Source organism: Homalodisca vitripennis, chromosome X (assembly GCF_021130785.1).
Source record: "Homalodisca vitripennis isolate AUS2020 chromosome X, UT_GWSS_2.1, whole genome shotgun sequence".
Classification (NCBI taxonomy): Eukaryota; Metazoa; Arthropoda; class Insecta; order Hemiptera; family Cicadellidae; genus Homalodisca; species Homalodisca vitripennis.
Window position 1 is genome coordinate 96,328,933 of NC_060215.1, and position 22,083 is coordinate 96,351,015.

The following is a 22,083-nucleotide window of genomic DNA, read 5'->3' on the forward strand; positions in this document are numbered from 1 at the left end:
TTGAACTTCTAATTACGGATGATGCACATAATTAGTGGAATAATATAAACAAAATTTTTGCTATGGCCAATTAAGTAGCAAAATTTGTTGGAGGAAGTGTTTTGGTTTTTTTACGATTGTGTCTATAGTTTTACCATCTTTAAGATAGGGAAAACTCCCTAATGTGTTACAGAAGTTTACCAGCGATGGAGCAACATTTTGATTGTGAGCCAGCACAAATACAACATAGGAGTTGAATGTTGAAGTTTAGCATGGCCAACCTCAAACCCTTTATTCATCTAAAAAGAGGCAAAAGGGCTCAATAACATTTGACCAACAGATGTTACTTTTTTGCACCAATTAAAATCCCTCAGTGTGTCAATGGTAGATCTACTTGCCGTTTTAAAACATTTCGAATTTGATCAAATAAACCATAGAAAAATTGATAAATACGTTATGTTCAGTTATAAAATGACACGACTTAGTTATACAAGTTTAATATTACTCTATCGTTTTCTTTAAATAATACGGAATAACATGCAAGGGGCAAGAACATCTCCCTTTTTAGATTATATAAACGTCTTACAGATAGGTTACCGTACAGGTTTAATGTGTAAATTTCAAATACACGGTAAACATTTTTTTTACCATTAATTTGTATAAAAACTATACTACTGTCTCTCGTGATTAATTATTCGTGGAATATTGTTTTAACAAAATATGTAATTAGGTGATCTATGTATTCAATTTAAAATTTTTTTTTTTAACATTTACAGTTTTGTTATAATGGGTTTTCACTTTTTTACTTAGTTCTTAAAAACGTTATCACTAAAGGTGACAGAATTGTTTTCAAAATATACGTACAAAACCAAACACAGTAACAAATATTGTAAACAACGATTTATACCAAGTGAAAATAGCAGGTATGACTAGACAAAAAATTTTTTACGAAGCTTCTATTAACAAAGTGAAGTAATTTATGACCTACACTTTGCGTGTAATAACACAACACAAGAAATTAGATAATAATTATTTATTTATCATTTAAAAACTTTATATCTGAGAATGAACAAAAAGTTTTAAAGTAATATTATTGAACGTACATTATTGTTTTCCAGCTATTCAACTTACATACAGTAAAATATGTTTGGAGTTTTAAACTAGTGCAAATGATTCCCTTACTCTAATGCAATTACGAAAGTTGTCTATGTCTCTATAGAACCTAGGCATAGACATGTAACTGGTCAGAAACAGTGGTAACTGCCGCCAAAACCCCAACTTTATTAGTTTGTGTTATCTTTGATTTTGTTTTGACCAGAAGTAAGTGTACTAAAACTGTTAAAGGTTCATATATTTGTAGTTTACGGATGTTATGTATTTCTTTATGAACAGTTAAACTTAAATACTTCTGAGTGATTTCTAGGATCAGTAATATAACATTTTACTTGAGATTGGCCGTATGGATAATAGGTCCTAGCCTAGTTGTAATCATTAAAAGTTGGCCTAGAGTATTCATTTCATTTTTATTTCAATATTTTTTGAAGCTTAGTTTGATCTTTTTGTATTTTTAGTTTTAGGTAAAATGCCCAAAAGAGAGAGAACCTGGGAGTGTGAACATGAAAGGCAGAAGAAACAGTACATTACTGGACGAAAGTTTAGTACTGAAAGTAGTCAACCATCAATGGATGACATATATGGTTAGGTATAGACTAGCTAATCCATTGATAACTTTGTAATGCATACTCTTATGTCCTTATCTAATACAATATAGGCTACATTGGTATTTGTAATTTTAATGTCTGGGCACGCAAGATACAAGTTTTTTGCCTATTGCTACTGTTCTCTTGAACAAAACGGTAATTGTTACATTAAGGGCCGGAGCGGCAAAATACGAGTTTTCGCGTTATTAACTAATTTGGAATCGTCCTACAGAACAAAATAATACATGGTTTGACGGGTGGAAATGAGAAATAAACTTAACGAAGTTTCTAGAACATAAAAGATGGAACAACTGTTCAAGCGCTGGAGCAATATTTCCATGTTCTACATGCACATCGGGCATCACGTGACCTTTTGTGACCATGATTCAACCTCATGATGACGTCATCGGATGCGGTGCCATCTTTTGCAAACGTAAATGTAAAATAATACTGAAATGAGCAGAATTTTGATCCAAATGAACAAATGTACCTCGTACTGTATTGACTCTCCCCCTTATTCTGTTTGATAAGATCCTCGCACAGGCCAGTGGCCCATGAGGATGGATTCAATAAGGATTAAAAGGGGATCGGCCTTTCCTTTTTTTTATTAAAAAAGGGTAAATATTAAGATCAGCGACTACCGCTCCAATCGCCGTAATTCTTTGCATACTAACACAGGTTAACGTAATTTCACCGAACAAAAAATAGTCCCGATTATCAACATACAAAAACCAGTTTTTCGGCAGTACAATGTTGGCAATACAAAACACATAAATAACAAGATTTTTCGACTATCAAACTAAAAACAATGGCCGACCATGGTCGTTTTGATTGAGTTGACAGTAGTCACGTGACAAACAGGAAAGTTTTCCCGATTGGCCCGGCGGATCACGTGACCTATAGGACGGCTTCGATTGACCGCCAGACGTAAACAAACAAACCCACATGGAGATGAAGGAATAATTAGTGAAGTTATTGACATGGCGTGCGATGGTTCTTGTCACACGCTATAAAGACCCTAGCTTGCCTATTAAAAACTCTGAACACGCGATGCTTGCTCTTTTAGAAAAAAAAATTAACTCGAGCTTGCAAAGTCCAAGCCCAGATCACGCCATGACTGCTTACACACACAAAAAACTCAGGCAGAACTAACGCAGTTTCATTACAGGCAAAAGATAAGCAGCTCGCACTTATCACTGATAAGATAAGACGAGTATTATACTAGAAGTAGTTACCTGGACTACTGCCCTACGAACTAATAGCACAAAAAAAAAAAAAACAAATAAATGCACTGTCAGTCAGGTTTTTTTTTTTATTTTATTTTTTCAAATTTTTATTTGGGGGGGGGGAGTAAACGGCTACACAGCGATAATCGGGACTGATTTATTTTTCGGTGAAATTACGTTTAACCTGTGTTAGTATGCAAAAAATTACGGTGCGATCGGAGCGGTAGTCGCTGGAATCTTAAGATTTACCAAAAAAGGTATCAATTTACATTAACGTGACCATTGAAAGGTATGTTTCATTTTTTTTTTCCTGAAAACAATATTGAAAGAAAAAATTCGTCGGCAACCAAAAATCAAAGGAGGTACGATTTTTTTAACAATCCTCTGAAAACTCCGTTTTTGACAGTTTCTTAAGTTATTAACTCTGCGTCTGCTCAAACTCAGTATAGCCAGATTTTAAAAACCGATTATCATACCAACAACGAGAAATTATTGTACTTTTCACATAAAATAATCGTACCAAATACATTTAATGAAAAAGTATGTTATGTTCGTATAATAAATTATGTTATAATTAACTTTTGGTTTGTTACTTGTATAAATTTGTCAAAAATCTTTCATGGTACGATAATAACTACCCATCGTGTATCTTACTGGCGCATAAAATCAATGAAATTATCGTACCTTTATGATAATTATCGTACCTCTGGCAACACTAATCCATTATTTGACAGTTTTGGTAATACTCCACGCCACGCCTACTCAAATAAAGAAGGAATGCCATTTTGAACTACCGTTGTTCCTCCACATCTATTCTTAACCTAATAGTTTAGTAGTGGTAATGGCACATCTTTGTGTTGGATGTTCGGTATCTTACGTGGAAGCAATTCGTAAAGACGAGTCTGACTAATACGTTAATCCTGACAACGATGCCTGCCCGCTGCGCACTGCTTGCTCTTTTAGAAAAAAAAATTAACTCGAGCTTGCAAAAGTCGAATCCCAGATCACGTGATGCCCGCTGCTCCTTAATGCAATAATGTCCGAACGGCATAAATATAATACAATAATATATTTTCCCCCCAGTTCATCTGCACCTGTGATAATAATACTTGGCTATAAATGCCCAACCCATGAAAAAAAGTCCATTTTCCATGGTCACGCTAATGTAAATAAATTTTTAAAAAAAATAATGTTTTCTTTAAATTTTTGAGCTACAAATGAATTAGTTGTTATCAAGTTGAGACGAGTGCCTCCATCCCATCAGTACGGGCTTCGGCAGCACCTTTGGTGCTGCCTTGTACTGATGTCAACGAAAGAAAAACATCCCTCGAGATAGTTCCTATCAGTAAAATATTAAATTCTAGAGGGGCTGATCAGAAATATAAATTGAATTGTAATGGAAAGGCAATTATGTACTGTTAAAAAACTTAATAAATCATGAATACCCCTAATATGAATACGTATATAATTGGACATTAATAGAGAACACTTACCATTAGTGTGTTCCACAGAATGTACAGAAACTAAGTAATCTCGTTTCGGTCGAAACGTATACTCTTAACATGCTCGACAAAAACACTCCAACACACCAATTCCGAACTATTGGACTATTGGAACTATTGGTTCGACGATTGGTCGAACTATTGGATGGTTGATCCATGATCGTCACGCACTCACTCGATCAAAACTACATTACACAATATCTAATGAAGCACTGACTTCTACCCCCGAGCGTTCAGATAACAGATACACTATCAGTCCCAGCCACAGATAATATTTACGACACACCAGTTCACTACAATTGGATTTGCAAAATTTTTTAGTGTTTATATGTGTATCCTAAGGGGTAAGAAGTTAAGGTACTTTGGTATTATCTGTAGCCACTATGTTTTAACAATTTTTCTTACCAGCTAAACAACCACATTATAAGAAAAACTTAAATTTGACTTAGGCCTACTGTGCATATTATTTGTCATGAGGATTGGTTCTTGTTTTCTGCCTCCTGAAAGAAATCGATATTGGCTAAAAAGATGTGATTTGTACGAATTATAAATATAAAAAGTTAAAGAAGACATTTACGAGCGCTTATGTAATCTAAGCTTTAATTTAGGTATTGTCACGAAGGATGTGTTTTCTTTTTTGGCTAGAAGTGCGGGGTGGAGCCGAAGGAGTCTCTGAACATGACCTGATGTCGGGAATGTTGTATGATCTGAGACGTGATCAGAGGTCGGCAAAGTAGCCTACTCATCGGAAATGCCCCTGGCCATCAATGCGAGCTACCACACTATACTTCTGGTGAAAAAAGAAAAAATCCCTCGAGATAGTATTCGTACTCAAACTTAGACCACATGAGTGCTCATGAAGGTTTATCTTTAACTTTGATACAACTAGTAACTTAATAACAATAATCTAATCTAAATCTACTCATATGGAGTAACAAGAAGTAGATAGGGACAGAAATGTTCTAATTCTCACTGACATCTTTTCCTTCCTTTTGGAAGGCAGAAAATAAGAACCGATCATCATAATGATACGCAGTTTTCACATTCAAACAATGTCCGCTTTTTTCTAATAATGTAATTTTTTAGGTTCTGGATATGAGAAACTGTTCCAAAAATAGTTCCAAAATTAATTTACCTAAAAAATAAACCTATCAAGTGTGTACGATATTAAGATAGGGTACACAATAGTCTGATTTGTTTCTATAAGCATGGGCTCATATTTTACAAACCACCTAGACAGGCAAACAATAAAATCACTCATGAGAAAAATAGGTAAATCCATATGAAGGGATTCAATAAAAATGAAATTGGTTACTTGACCATGGCTGCAATATAATAAGCGTCCAACACTCGAATGACTGATAATATCGAATCATCCATATTCATGAGTAAAGAAACCTTGATATATCTACTCAAACTAAATTATATTATAGTTATTTCAAATTACAGTATAATAGGTAATACTGTTAATATAACATATAATAATAGGTGAATAAAAATCAATATGGAGAAACAGCAATGTTTATTTATAAAATACAAAAAAACAAACCGAATAAAATTGAGTTACTTTTTACTATGTTTAAGGATAAACATGTCTGACATCTTGCGACACAAAATATTTATTAACCATTGTTTTTCTGCCATTGTAGATGGGCACATCAGTGTCAGTAACAGGTATCAGTGGTAACCTATTACCAGGATACTGTTGTTTCAGTAACAGCTGGCTGAATGGTTTGGTGTTTCTCATATTGAATTTTTGTTTGTTGAGTTACTCAGTAGCCAATAACAGACGATGCCATTTTGTCCAAGCAATAAGGCCGGGAATGGATATATTACACTATTGAATGTTACTATGCTAAATAGGTTTAGATTAGTTTAAATAAGTAAATACCAAAGTTAAACATAACCTTTACACGCGCTCATGTGATCTGAACTTGAATGTGGGTACTATCTCGAGAGATGTATTCCCTTTTCCACCAGCAGTGCGGGGGTGGCACCACCGAAAACTCGCAATGATGGCCAGGAGCATTTTCAATTGGTACTTTCCCAACCTCCAATCACGTCCTGACTTGTACAACGTGATCTGACGTCGGAGAAGTTGGACGATCTGGGATGTGTAGGTATCAGTGGCGCCCACTCTGCACCTCTGGCGAAATAAAATATTATCCCTCGAGATAGTCCCCAAATTCAAGCTTAGATCATGTGAGCGATTGTAAAGGTTATCCTAACTTTTTATACTTCTAATATGTATATGTGTATAGGCTAGTAAGAAATAATAAATAAGGACTTTGCAGTACCCAATTGTGTTGTATAGTGAAAATTTGAATTGGCACATTTATAACTTTATTAGTTTATCAGTCTATGTTACATTTTAGTGAGTTAGTTAAATTTTTGTATAGAACATGCTATCATGGTAACAGATTACTTGAACATATTACCTCAACACGTTATTTTGGGTTATTAACAAGTAACAGTATTTCTCGTCTCTAGCAGCCATTACTCAAATACCATATACATGATTTTAATTTGTTTGAAATAATTTAATTGAATTAATTTTTTATAGGAATTACAACTTTTTTATTTGACACAGAGCAAGGTTATGAATTTTCAAAAGTAAACGTGTTTCCGCCAATGTTAATTCTGTAAATTACTCAAATTAAGTTATTAGAAAGTATGTAAAATGGATTGTTGTTATAAGTTATTTATTATTTATATAAAAGGTCTCAAAATAAGCAAAAATTACAGATACATATTTAAAAAAATTTTATAAAAATATCTGACCGTTGCACATAACTTACGTTTACGTATCTCACCTTAGCTATTATAATTGTTTAAAAGCACACTTATTTCTTTGTATAGCCTGCAACTATATTTTATGTTACTCTATAAACTTTGAAAGTTATTTTGGGAATAAAACTTTCCATTAGAGCTATAAAGAATATAACAAATGTTGTAGAAAAGATCTTTATGAAAAGAATGGTGTTGGATTGAAAGGTAAATAGCATAATCCAATCCAGAGGTAATCAATTTAACGCTAATGTCTTCAAAGCCAAAAATCACCGGATTCTCGTGAAAAAAATGATTGACTTACATAAGTGACGAAAGATAAAGTTCTTTAAAAATCATTTTTTAACCTCTTATAAGTATGGTAAAAACATAAAAGATTAAAATATTTTTTAAATGATCAAGTAACCATCATATGGATTGACCCAAATGCTTAACAACGTATACCCCATCAGACGCACAATGCGCTTTATGAAATCTTGGTGTGCCCAGACAGTTGTATGCTCTCCAACAGTCGCTTAGTATTGTTGTAAAAGGCAGAATCCGTTCTTTTATAATCTCTAGCAGGGTATCCCTATCTCACTTTTTACAGTGATAAGGAAAGATTCCTTACTCTGCCTTTCAGTACCATTATTAGGCCTTACACTATAGTCGAGATTTGTATAAAGAAAGAATAGGCTATCGCATGTAACAAACGTATTTGAATTACCTCTTCGGCTCCCTCAAGGGTCACTCTTCCTTCATAAGAAAAGTCTGTTTTAAATTTTACTTCTCAAAACTAAATATTGCATGTTTTTGTTGTTTAAATAAAGAAGAATCTCTTAACCACAAGCTAGCAGGTCACATGGATCGCAACTTGTGCTAAAAAAGTGTAGCAATTGTTGTTAACCAATTTTTGGAATAGGAGTCAGATTATTTTTAGGTTTACTTAGGTACGGTATATTTCAAATGTTTTAGTGCAAACAACTCTTGTCTAATATTAACTATTGGCTTCCTCTCTAGCCTATGTACTTTGAGCAAACATCAAGTGAATGTAACAATAGTGTTGCCAGTAATAGTAATATGATAACTGAGTCATATTTATTACATGCTGTAGTGCTGGCAAATAATCATGTCTAGACTAGTTGTTACCCGGCTTTCAAAGTGTTTATTATTCATTTCCATAGGATTCTAGACTGTAACTATGTCCTTTATCTTAAATATGGAGAGTAGATCTACTTTGCTTTTATTTTGTCTTTTGATGTTCTTATGCATGTTAATAAATATATAAATTTTACTCCAGATTGCACCAGTGACGAATTAAAATCATCTAATGAATTAAATACTGTTATAAAACTAACCTTAATGAACAAAGTTATGAATGTTTTCACATAAGTTACTTTAAACTGGTGAGAATCCTTGAGATTATGATTTTACATTTTAACAATGGCTTATGGAAAAACAGAGAAATGAATACCAACATACCTCAACGATTCATTCTTTCCCTGGCTAGAGTCCAAAAAACAAGGCTAACGCAAAACTTTAATAATGATTATTTTGGAACGTTGCATAATCTTAATAAGGATTTCCCTCTTATACCGAAAATACATAAGAAGTAGGTAGGACTTCCCTCTAGGTCGTAATAGGCTTTTCATTCCTACTTATGTGTGTATTTTCTTCATCAGAACAAGGCAAACTCAATTATGACAACACGATTTTGACCAAAATAGATTTCTGAGAACTAGATAGTCGAACGTAGGCTATGTAGTATTTTGATTGAGGCAATATGGCAAGCTAAACTGTGACATAGTAGGTAAGTGAATTTAAACAGTCTTAAGTAGGTACTTGGCATCTCGGTCCTACGTAAGTATATTTATTTTTTCTTCGTCAGAACAACAAGGCAAACTCTACTATGGTACTGGAAATATACGCTTTTTGACCGAAGTAAGTTTCTGAGACCTGTGTGATCAGAGATTTGTGTTTTCTTGATCGGGTTGACAAGGCAGATTCAGCTGTGACGTTATGTATATAATTAATTAGAACCAGAAATGCTCCTTCACGTGCCAAACATGTTATAATAATTAAGTTAAACTCTGATACTATTTACCATTAACTTAAATAATATCTACCTGATGTGTGCCTACTTACGTTTTAAAAATGTTATAGGACTCCCATTATATTAACATCACAATTGCTTTTACTAAGTAGTATAAGGACTTCGGTTCTAAAGATTGCGTGCGAAGCCGCAGGTAACAGCTAGTTGTGTATAATTATGTTGTCACCTTTGAATCTTTTCATTCTGTTTCATGTTACTTCAGCATTGTAAATAATAGAATAGTAGTCTGTATTGTATTTGTAGGGGAAAAGATTATCACTTAGTTTACCTTTAAAAAGTCGTCTTTGGACATCCTGTTCTGTCAGCTACCTCATGAATTTAGATATTATTCATTTTCAGAAAGAGAAATAAGTTTGGTTAACATAGAGCTACACCAACATATAAACATGCATTGATAAAGACAGTGACATCTTAACACAAACAGTTAACTGAAAGCATATGAGCTAGCCAGATTATATTTGACTTTGATATTGCTGGTAAGCATACAATGTATGTCTTGCTCATTGCTAGAATGCTTCTATAAGTATTAATCTTTAATCTCTCACAGGCAGAATATTTATTTCTTACCTAGTAGGTAAGGAAGGATTTTTTAAGGAGGGATCTCGAGGGATGCTTTTCGTTCATCACCAGCCATCAGTGAGGGAGCAGTACTGTACTGTATTACTGCAGACCACCCTACTGGCCGGAGAAAATTCATGAGACCCTCTAAACATTCATCTGTTTTTAAGTTTAGACCTAAAATATCTCTTCTAAACAATAGGACTGGGGATGCACAATATAAGAGAAACTCCTCCAGTCTTCCTACAATTTAGAAATAAAGCATACCTGCACCGTATTCAACTGTATACGAAAAATATGTATACATGACAGATGCTTCTTCAAATATCAAAGTAAAATTTCCAATGTTTCTTCATTTTAAAAACTAACACTCATAACAAATTTGGAGTTCAACCCGTGAATAAGGAAATCCTATGACTAACTTTGCCAAAATGTCATTTTGATCCAACCTGTACAGGTTATCCAATCTAAATCCTCTAAACCACTGTTGAAAGGTTGTGAGGCTATCATGCCTCGGCACAGTGACTATCCCTTTACAGGAAAGTTAATCATAGAAATATAATGGGTGATAAATTTATATATCACATCAATATGACGTTTCTTTGTCTTTCAACATTCAAAATTCGAGATATCTTCATTAGTCATTAGGCAACATAACAAGTTACAATAGACTTCATCAAACTATTAGGCAGTAATGACTAATGAGTTTAAAAAACATTTCAGTACTATAGACTTGTTTTAAAATTAACAGGGATGTTGCAAAACGCATGAAAACTTATAAAATTACTAAATTTATAAATAGAGATTACTCATAGAAAATTATTTAAGTAATGATGAACTCATTCAATTATCATCTTGAATTCTTTTGGAAAGGTGCCTCCATCTGGCCAGCTGCTTTCTCTTCACTTTTTGTTACTACTCTTAGATGGCCTTCAGCTGAATTTATCAATAAGATTAAACTTGTAAAATTAATGTCCTGATAAGTTGACTGACTTGTATAAATTATTTTCAGATAAAACTTTTAAGTATCTATATGATGGAGCAAAAAAACCAATAGATACTCTTATTCCCATGACCATGGAATACGAGGATGAAGAGATGGTACTTGGAACATCTGAAGGTAAATACTGAAACTCCTGGTTTGACTTGTTCTTAACTATGGTTTAGTCTAGACTAAACTATAACTGGAGTGGTTAACTGGTTCTAATGTTTTCTGTCTCTATAATGGTCATTGCATGTCTTTTTTTTTGTAAACAATTTGACGTACAATTGACAAGTATTATGTAGAAAATAGTCCGTGATGTATATTGTTTATCCACTTACCACAATTAATGTCGATCGAGTATTTAGTTGATAGTAACCAAGGAATAAGTGTTATTTTCCTTACTAAGGTAATAAACTATCCTATTTAAAACTTTAAGTCCAAACATTTCATTATTAATAAGGTATAAAGTATATTCTTGCATTCAGATTGGTGGCTTTTTAATCTTGGTGTGGGATTATATTTATAATCCTGAGTTATTGAACACCTTAGTTTTTTTTATTATTTTAAATGATACCAGAGAGTTTGAAGGTGGGTTTTTGTAGCGAATGGTACATCAAAATGATATATCCACTCGCAACTGAATGAATGTGTGACAATTGCTTACAATATTTCTAAGCAATTGTTATTGTACGTTAAATAAATTAACACATTTAATGTATTCATTTTTAAATCTATATTATTTATAATTTCATGAGACGTACCACCTTGACTGATGTATCACTGGCTGAAGTGAAAGCACTTACAGTGCGATCATATGATTTCAAGAGGTTCATGGTTACATTACCAAGCAAGAAACAATTGTACAGACTATGGGAGGAATTTTTTTAATAAGATGTAATTGCTGTTCTTACCAAAAAGAAACTTTAATCTTCCTATCAAGATACAAGTAAAACACCTACCAACCTTCTTTTGTTTTGACTTGACTATTACAGTGCACTCAACTAGTTCCTGCACACAGTCTGATTTACTTAACACAGAGTTATCTGAAATATTCATTTTAACCGATAAACAAGAAAGAGATTACTACAAATAAAGACTGAAGAATTGACCCACTGACTCTCAGTGTCAGAGAGTAACATTTCTCTCAGTAACATTAATTCTGGTTAATGACCTCACAATAACATATGAGAAGGTATTTACAATGATTTGAGGAATGGATACCCTGCCTTTGTTATACATATACTGAGAAATCTGTGATGTTATTTTGCCATTTCAAACATTGTCAAACTGATTGTAGACAATCATTCACCTGGAAAAGCTATTCAACTTAGCCAAAATCCTCACAATGACAAAGTGGGAGTTCAATACTTTTCGTGGCATCCAAAGGTCAGGTTATGTTTTCAACATGAACATTTTTCAACTAAGACTAATGCAAATTGAATAAGTTAACTTCAAATAAATATACCATATATTTATTAGACATAAATTATTAGTCAATTTAAAAATAGTGTAGTTGGCTCAAATTTAACAGGTCACTGCTATATAGAATTAAAAGTAAAACTTTTTTTAAGTACACTTGAACAAGGAATAGTTCAGTGATAATTGTACATTAGATTATTGTTTGGCAGATATAAGATTAAAAACATTTTGTAAAATTGTTGTTATGTATCAAGTAATGTAAACTATTGTTTTTAATAAATTCCTTTAAATTTTATCTGAAATGTAAATAGCTGCAAAAGATAAAAATGTAATAAAAAGTGAAAATAAAGGTAATCCTATTAGCTCTTGCATAAATACTATACTTTTAAAGTAACTGAATAGAAAGAAAAAGTAGATTATACTACTATACACAAATTAAAATTATTACCAGGACTTTTGCAAAAAAGTATCTAATGAAATGGCTACAAAAATAAAATTACTAAGTACTATTTTTTAACATTGAAAATTGTGTGTTCCTCCTCTCAGTTGAAAATAGAACAAGTATCAATAACGGAGTTGAAGATTTGAATTAGATAGGGAATATTATTTCATATCCGTGACTAGTAGCATATAAGATTAATAAATACTTCCACTAAGTAGAATCAGGCACTATATGTTAGGAAGTAGGACCTCTACAACTTAGGTAGGTATAGAGATAATTTTTTTTTCTTCAAAATATTCATGTACAAAGTGATTCTAATTTTAAGACAATTTAAATAAGAAAAATATCATCTGGCTTTGATAACAATAATGTTATTTTAATAAAAACAAATTTTTTATTAAAAATGTTCCTTTTTTCATACAACAAAATTAAAAATCTGTTCATACTTAAAATCTCCTTCACATCAGACCTCACACGGTTCAGTCGGTCTGATGATGAAAATGAGTCATTGCAGTATAGAAAAAATTTATCCCAATGTCTTGATAATTTTGTCACTAAGAATTAAGAAAGATGTTATAATTATAGATTAGTTTATTGGATGTCTAATATTTTATTTTATTAAACATTTTATACAGTGAATTAATTTTATGATACCTTTTTGATCCTATTAATAATGTAGAGGTTTACCTAGAAAAACAACATGTATTTTCTTATTAAGTGTAGACTACCCATTCAAAACATGCTGTAGCAGTTATAAGTTTTGGAAGGCCTGAAAAATAAAGAAATCCCATAAAAGTAACTAGTATTAACGGGCTGACAGTAATTGTAATCACTGCTCAGTCTGTCCCAAGACGTGGATGACAAATAATAAACATTGCTCGAGATAATTCCGATCAGTAAAATATAAAAACTTGAAAGGGTCTGATCATGAATGCTTAATAGCTACAGTATCAAAAGATAAAACTTATGGTAGAGCTTGTACTAACAAGACACGTGGACGGCTTGCTTAAATGCGTGCTGCCGTCATGCAAGCCAAATGATCTTTACCGATTATGTGCGTGCTGTTGGACATAAGTTTCCTGGTCTTTATATTTTAAAAGTCAAAGTTTTTTTTTATCCGGAGGGAAAAAATGTCACCCCACTTAGTCCTAAAAGGACCTTTGCGCCTCCCTTACTTATATTTGTGTCTTAAGAATATGGGACTTTTACAGAAGCCGATCAGATTAGAGGGCTCCTGTTCTTTCATGTCCTTGGAGCGGACGAGATATGCTCTCAGGAATCTTTTCCGAATTTTTGATATGGCAGGACAATTAAGCCAAATGTGTTCCGCTGATTCCTCCTCTTCTCTGCAAAGTCTGCATTCATGGCTAAGGCCCACCCTTATAAGATGTTTCCTTAGGGGGCCATATCCTGATAACATCCCTAATATCAGTCTTATATCCTCCTTATTCTGATCCAAGAGAGCTGTCCTCCCTTTAACATAAAGAGAGATAAACATTTTAGATTGTCTTAATCCTGAGGCCCTACTCCAAAAGTTTTCTTATCCTCTTTTCCCAATCTTTTACAAGAGCTTTGCTGTTGGAGAAAGCTATCCCACAACTTTGGCTCTGGCCCCACCATAATGAACTCCGTTCCCTTTTTGGCGAGGATATCTGCATTTTCATTTCCATGAATGCTGTCATGGCCCAGCACTCAACCGAGTGTTATTCTGTTATTCTTAGCCAGCTCTGCCAGAGCATTCTTGCATTCCCAGACTACTTTTGAATCAAACAAACAGTTACCAAATGCCTTTCGTGCAGCCTGGCTGTCAGATAGTAAAGTAATTTACTCCTTTTGTCCTCATTTGAATGAGTCTTCTGGTGCATGATTGTATTGCCATGACTTCCTCTTGGAAGATCGTGGCATGTTTTCCCTGGGGCACTGCTAGGTTAACTCCTAGTCCGTATATTCTGAATCCCGCCCTAGAATCAAGGCGTGAACCATCTGTGTAACAATTCAGGACTCCTTTTGTAGGGTAGGCCTCCTTTTAAATCTATTTCTCCCTTCTTTCAAAAGAGACAGTATATGGTTTTTCAAAGGAGTATTTCTTAACCATTGCTTCTGACACATTGGTTAGCATTTCAGACTCAGGAAATTCCTGCGTTATTTTTATGTGACCTTTTGAAAAGGTAGCATTTATTACATTTGTTCCTAGAAGCTTCATTGTGCTTAGAGCAGCTGTGCTCATTACCTCCTATCCCAGAGGAGTGTATCCCAGGACCGCTTCAATTGCCAGGGTTGGGCAGGAGCTCATCGCTCCTGTAATGCTTACACAAGCTAGCCTTTGAAGACTCTGTACCCTTTTGGCAGCTGTTTGTTCTACTTTCAACCACCACACTAAAGTAGCATATGTTACAGTCGGTTTTATTATAGTTTCATATATCCAATAAATCATTTTGTGTTTCAAACCCCATTTAAATCCAAAGAGTTTCTTGCAGGCCCCAAGGGCGATTGTCCCTTTAGATATTGTGTTATCGATATGTGAGTTCCAAGTCAGAACTATACCCAGATATTTGACTTCCTTTGATTGTTTTATTCTGATTCATTCCAGGACAAGTTGTGCAAGCTGGAACTTTCTTTTCTTGGTAAAAGTTATCATATTTGTTTTTGATGGGTTAATCCAAAGACCTTCCCCATGACACCAGTTAGTTATGAAATTTAATTCTTTTTAAATTAGGTGTTCCAGCATGCCTTTGTTTTTCCCTTTGACCATAAGAAGTAGGTCGTCTGCATAATATAGTAGCCTTGTTCCCCTCTTCTTCGTTTTAGTTAGAAGATCATCAACCACCATCGCCCACAGGAGAGGAGACAGAACCCCTCTCTGGGGCCAGCCTTTCTGGCCCGTGATGGTGACCGATTTGTCTCCATTCTTTGCTTTTTAGAAGGGCTACTGTCCACTTGACTGCATCCGAGGGAACTCCAAATCGTTCCATAGCTGCCTCCATGGATTGATATGCTACTCGATCGAAAGCTCCTTCAACATCCATGAAGACGCTGACTAGAGCTTCCTTTTCATTGAAGGTGTTCTCCACCGCTTCCACCGTTGGGGCAGTGGTAGTTAATTTACTTTCTATATAAGCATGTTGAGATAGACTGAGAGGGTGTACTAGTAAGGTTTCATCCCTAATGTGTATATTGATTATTTTTTCCACAGTTATCACCATGAAGGAGGTTAGGCTTATGGGTCTTTACGAATTGGGTTGAGTTGGATCCCTATCTTTTTTCCGCACGAACACCACCAATGCCATCCTCCAGTTCTTTGGAATAAATCCTAGGGCGTAGCTTCAATCTCCCAGCTCATCGAACTTCTCTTTTTGCAAAGCAACCAATATATGCCGGTATAAAGATCCTCAACCACCTACCACAAGACTCAGACAGGGAACTGGTGCAACACTAAAGAACAGACTGAAGAATTTCTTGTTGGACAATCCAATCTACTCAATGGACGAATTTTATCAAACAACCTGGACTTAAGTATACATATTATATTGTATTACAATTTTATGAAAATACTCATGTTTGTATACAGTATTGTTTTGACACCATTGCATTTCTTAAAGAAATTGTAATAAAGAATATTCTGACTTCTGACTAGCTGCCTATAAATAGAATAATTAGAGTATTTAATAAGATGTCCAACCCTTCTTAAAGAAAGGTTGGAAAAACTCCACCCGTCCCAGGAGATATAAATGGCTTAAAGGATCTTATTGCCCATTTAATTCTTTCATGTGTGAATATTCTTTTAGACCGCTGTCTGAACTTGGCTACTTCCCGACTAGATCTCTCCTCGACTAGAGAATAAGTATCCTCATTTCGAGTCAAGTGACCCCCTGGAAAGTACATTTCCAAGAGCATTTCTAAGGTCTCCTTCCTTTTCTCTGTAAGGTCACTAAGGAACCCATTGGGTTGAAGTGATCGAATTGGAGAGTGTTTTTAAGCCTGGCAGCCTCTGGTATAAATACCTTGAGTAAAACTGTTATGAAATGTATATGTATGTATTGTATTATATTATAAATATACATTAGTTTTTGTTAGCTTTGTTTAAGAGCTTTGTCACAAATGTATAAAACTCAGGTAAATTAAATTATGAATGTTTCATAGTTTTTCAATTTTATTGCTGCAGTGAGGACCCATGCTGGTGCATGTTGTAAATATAATTAGTTAAAGTATTAATTTTCAGTAATGGAATGAAAATAAAAATTATATTATAATTTAATATAAATTTAACAATTTGATAAGGGTGGGGGTTTGGACTCTAGGACCTCTCTATTGGCTACATGCCTGTCACAAGGAACAAAAGTTAAGTTATCGTTTGTTTAGATTTTTTAAATAAAAATTCCAAAAACCCTTTATAAGGATGTCATGGATTATATTGCCTACCTTCAATGATTTTGATACTGTTATTTTGAATATGAGAACTTCTTTTTAAATTTAAGAACTTCTTAGTATAACTGTATTATCTTTTTGTTTTATTCTGAATATAACTTTTATGAGCATGCAAATTCAGGTGTTTTTGTATATGGTAGATTATTTTAGTTTTTTTTTCTGTAGATGATACTCAACCTTTAGATGGTATACAGCCAGTGCATGATGTACATCAGGCTGAAGAGAATACCCAGTATCCTGATTCAGGGTTTATGGACTCTGATGGTTCTTGTTGCTTACCAGGTAAACTTCTTTTCCATTGTTTTGTTTAATTCAAGTAATTGTTTGTAGCGAAAGAAGATTTGGAATGTGCTGATAATAAACACAGACAAAACACGTTATCTCTGTAAAAGAGATATTGCTACTGTTTGGTATTCACACAAAGAAATTCCATTTTGGTGGAATGAATAGCAATATGATAAATATTAATGTTTTAAACATGTAAAGTGACTTTTGTCTGTTTCTTAAATTAGGCTCGTGACTCAATAAGAATCTAATATAAAAATAATTGTAATAATTACTTTAATATTCTATAATTACTAGAGTTATTTATATAATTTATATTTTGAAGAAATAGTACGTTAATTATTGGTACTTTTATAATAAAAAATTATTCATTCAAATTAGTTTAAATTTCATAACTTGTTATTTTAACAATTTTAAGCATAAGGATATTTTAAATTTGAATTAGTCACCATTTTGTACTGGATTGACATAGTTTTACTGTTACTTACTTCAGAGGTTTTCATTCAAAATTGTATTTTGGAGGCCAGGGGAATCTTGTGATACTAATTAAAAATGCAGTTTGTACTTGCAAAGCTATACTGAGTTTGGATTTTCTAGGTTCGGTCATTAAAAACTTGATATGGTTTTGCTATACTTATTATTCTCCCTGAATTTTAATTGTGTGATATTATGCTTATTGAAGTATAATTTTGTGATTATCAAGATGTAAGGTTATTTTTATTTTTTATATTGTTTACAAAAATTGTGATTAGATATAAGTAAATTTAATTTAGTTTGTCTTTAAAAATGTATAAGGTTTGTTAATTTAAGATTAAGTGTAAGAAGTCCATCTTAGGTCCTAATTTAACCTCAATGAGTAATTTTTATTGTCAGGTGAGACAATTAGCTGTTGTCATTAATATACATATGTACAACTGAATAATCATAAAGTAGAAGAATAATGGCTTATAACTAGATGAATGTGAATGTTTGGGCAGATGTTGGTGATCAGATGTGCAATTCACATTTTTTTGTCATAAATCTTAATGGTGATATTTTCTTTGACTTTCTGAGACATGATCTTTTCTGACATTCTTGATTAGCTAGAATAAGACACAAGCTTATTTACCAACAAGATGATGCTCCACTGCGTTTTAAGAATATAGTACGGCAATGGTTGTTTTTAAACTACCCCACATGTATAGGTCATGACGAAACAGTAGCCTAGCAACTCAGATCGCCAGATCTCTCATCTATGAACTTTTTGTGTGGGGAACTGTGAAAGTTCATGTTTAGGCCTACTCTGTTGTGATTGAAAATGAAGATCTTAGGAACAGGATCGTTGCAGCAGAACCAACAGTTTAACGGAAACTCTCAAAATTACTGCACAAGCAGTAAGAAATAAAGCTAGAATGTCTATAAGGAATTAAGGAGACCATTTCTAAGGTGATATTTAAAGACATTAATTCAAAGAATCGTACAACATTACTTGAAAAAGATGTTAGTAATTTCGTTTATGTAAAAAAGTAATACATCCAAATGTTAAAGTTTTATCATATAAGTAATTTGCTTATCAGTTTGTATAAGTGTGTACTGTGTGTTAATGTATATTATAGAGAAGTGTATTTAGTATATAGTAGTGCATTATATGTAGCTGTAGTATATTATGTGTGTTAATGTTTTTATCGTATTTGGGGTTTTCAATGTCTGGCTTTTAGCAGATTGGTTAACATTTTACTTATTTGATTAATAAATAATTGTTATAACTTATATTCACTATAGATTTTCCTATAAGAAAGTACGAGAAATGATAAATCATTTGTATTGACAGACAATCATATTTTATAATAATTCATTAGCACTGAGATAACAAATTGTTATCATGTTCCAAAAGTGACAAATCTTATACCAGATGCCTGATTTAAACTGACAACCAAGTTTTTTACATTTGCAATATTTTACATAACAATTCATATAATCATTATTAATGATCATATAAATAATAAGAAGATTTTTGGTTGTTTTTTTCGTAAGAACATTAGTATTAAAAACAGTACTAAAAAGTTCTGCATTATTACTTAAAAATGATAAATAAAATTTTTATTTGCAGTGTATATATATATATATATATATATATATATATATATATATATATATATATATATATATATATTAGCACATACCCAAGGCTTCACCCACAATTGCTATGCAACATTCCGTGTATTTAATTGAATAGATCCAATGATTTCAGTAATATTTGAACTATTTTAGACCAATGTTGAGAACTCCAAAGTCGAAGTTCATAGCTTTCTTAGTGAAAGCACTTGTTATGTAATACAATAGAGTCCTATGATATTTTTAAAATGGAATTAGTCAAATATGTGTAAATTAGTGCAACAATAATGCGCTTGTAATTTACAAAGGCACTTATGTGCACCGAACTTGAGATGTTGAATAGAGAAGTGTTGTTACTTTTATGCTTTCACTCTATAAATGTAAACAAATTGAAAATAGTGGTTAAATTAATGAAAACGTATGGTATTGCTGTCATAATACAATATGTAAACAGAACAGTTGATTACATTTAACAGGCTTTTTTCAATTCATATTAAACAACTTTATTAATCAAGTTGGGATATTTTACTGCTTTAGAGACCAGTGGGGTGTAGTCCGGAGGGATTTTCGAAATAAGAATAAGCCTATATTTATCTCAGGGACCCTAAGAATGTCCATGTAAAATTTCATTACAATTGGTTGAATAGTTTGTATGTGAAAGCAAAACAAACAAACAAAGGCACTTTATTTGTAATATTATTAGTATTTTTTTGTTTGAGTGTTAGTTCAAATTCATATTTACTCCACTGTCAAAATAAGATTCATATTTGATTTTAATTCAACATACAATATATTTCTGAACCAGTAAAAAAAATCACAGAGATAACTTTGTACCGTTTTACTGGCACATGAGGGGTTAGCTTTGAAATTTAAACTTTTGTGAAGGTTCAAAAAATAAAAGAAAATCTTCTGAAATAAATAAAGTTCAAACTAAAATAAAACTTCTTCTTAAAAATAATCACTGGATTTAAAATTAAAACTTCTTGATGACTTTTAAATTCAAACTTGTAATATATTTGTCACTCCAAAAATGTACAAAATTCTTACAGCTTGTCTTTTATTCAATTTTCAAAATTCAAAACTTTCACACTCTAAACTGATCTGGCAATTCTTCACTTTAATTTATCTTAAAAAATCAATTTTATTTTATTACTAATTTTCTTTACTTTACTTTAACTATTACTTCTTTTCAGTGTTAGAAATTTTTATTATAGGAATTCTTCAGTGTTAGAGAAATAAAAATTCTTCAGTGTGAGGGAATTAAAAAATTCTTCAGTGTTAGAGAATTAAAAATATTGCTGAAAGCATCTGTAACAACCACAAAACTCTTTTAGTATTTTTACATAAAATTTTATATACATGTGCTCACTGCACCAACAATTTTATATTGCACAGATCAAAAGGACAAGTTCCTAAATTCCCATTAAATTTAGTTTTTACAATATTTCTTTCCCCAAAATTATTCAAAATAACTAAGAATGAATATTGACTGGACTCCAATTTAAAAAGTTCACTTACCTGCAGGTTCGATGACGATTAGCAAAAAGATTAACTCTAAGCACTTTAAAAGTCTACTCGTTACAATAACTTCCGATCAACTGAGACGGGAGGTACGGCACGTCTACCTCACCCCAACTCTCAATTTCGTTACCAAACACCGCCATCTGAGATGCACGCTCTCTTTTGTACTGTCCAGTCCTTATCATTCTTCTGGGCCTATTCTTTCCACCGGTAATCCAGTTACCCCAGAATTATTATTTAATACAATCGGTACAACTTTATAAATAATGTATTTTTGGATGTTTTTATGAAATCATTCTTTTAAAAATATTTCAGTTTTTAATTTTAATACTCTAAAAATGTTACAAGTCAAGCCTTTATAATTCATAAATTGAACTATGGAATTCATATATATATATATATAAAATTATTTGATTCAGTCTTGGATGTTTGTTTAGCTAAAAATTCACTTATTAATTTACAGAATACTAAAAAAAGTCCAGTTTATTTTAAAGTATTAAAATTTTTACAAGTCAGAATTATCAAAATTTAGTTGGAGTGAAGCATGTAGTGTGAACTCCTCTTTCTATATTTACATACATATATGTGGTTTTATTTCTATAAAAGACTTATTTTGTACAAAGTATATTTAATTCTATACATGATGTTCACGTTAATTAACTTCTAATGTGATTTTTAATTTATTTTTGCAAATGTTTGGAAAACTGTATGTTGGCAGTCATAGGGTTAAAAAAAACATAAAACGAAACATTGAAAATACTCACTATTTAATATTGGAAAACTTAGTGTTAATTCAACTCAGATTTGTTTATTTGTCCATAACGCTAGAATGTTGCTAATGTATGTGAATTATGTGTGGTGTGTTGTTGTAAGAGAATATTAACAATTACTAGATTGTTTGGTATAGAGAGCAAATGTATATTGCATGTAATTTGTGTTGTTAAAAAGTACTAAAACATATTTTCAATTTTTTGGACAGTATACAGTTTTAAAACAGTTTGATTTATATGACTGTGATTATTAAAAACACATTGACATATGATCCCCTCTACACTTTTTGTATAACAT

General features: G+C 32.5%; 1 protein-coding gene across 1 annotated transcript in view; it reads left to right on the top strand.

Annotated features, from left to right (window-relative positions):
• Positions 1 to 1,212: 1,212 nt before the first annotated feature.
• LOC124369726 overlaps positions 1,213 to 22,083 on the top strand; it is a 34,746-nt gene continuing 13,875 nt past the window's right edge. The window contains exons 1-4 of the mRNA XM_046827785.1: positions 1,213 to 1,299; positions 1,551 to 1,676; positions 10,857 to 10,964; positions 17,281 to 17,397. Of these exons, the coding sequence (XP_046683741.1) occupies positions 1,562 to 1,676; positions 10,857 to 10,964; positions 17,281 to 17,397 (340 nt within the window). The 5' untranslated portion in view covers positions 1,213 to 1,299; positions 1,551 to 1,561. The remainder of the gene's footprint in view (positions 1,300 to 1,550; positions 1,677 to 10,856; positions 10,965 to 17,280; positions 17,398 to 22,083) is intronic.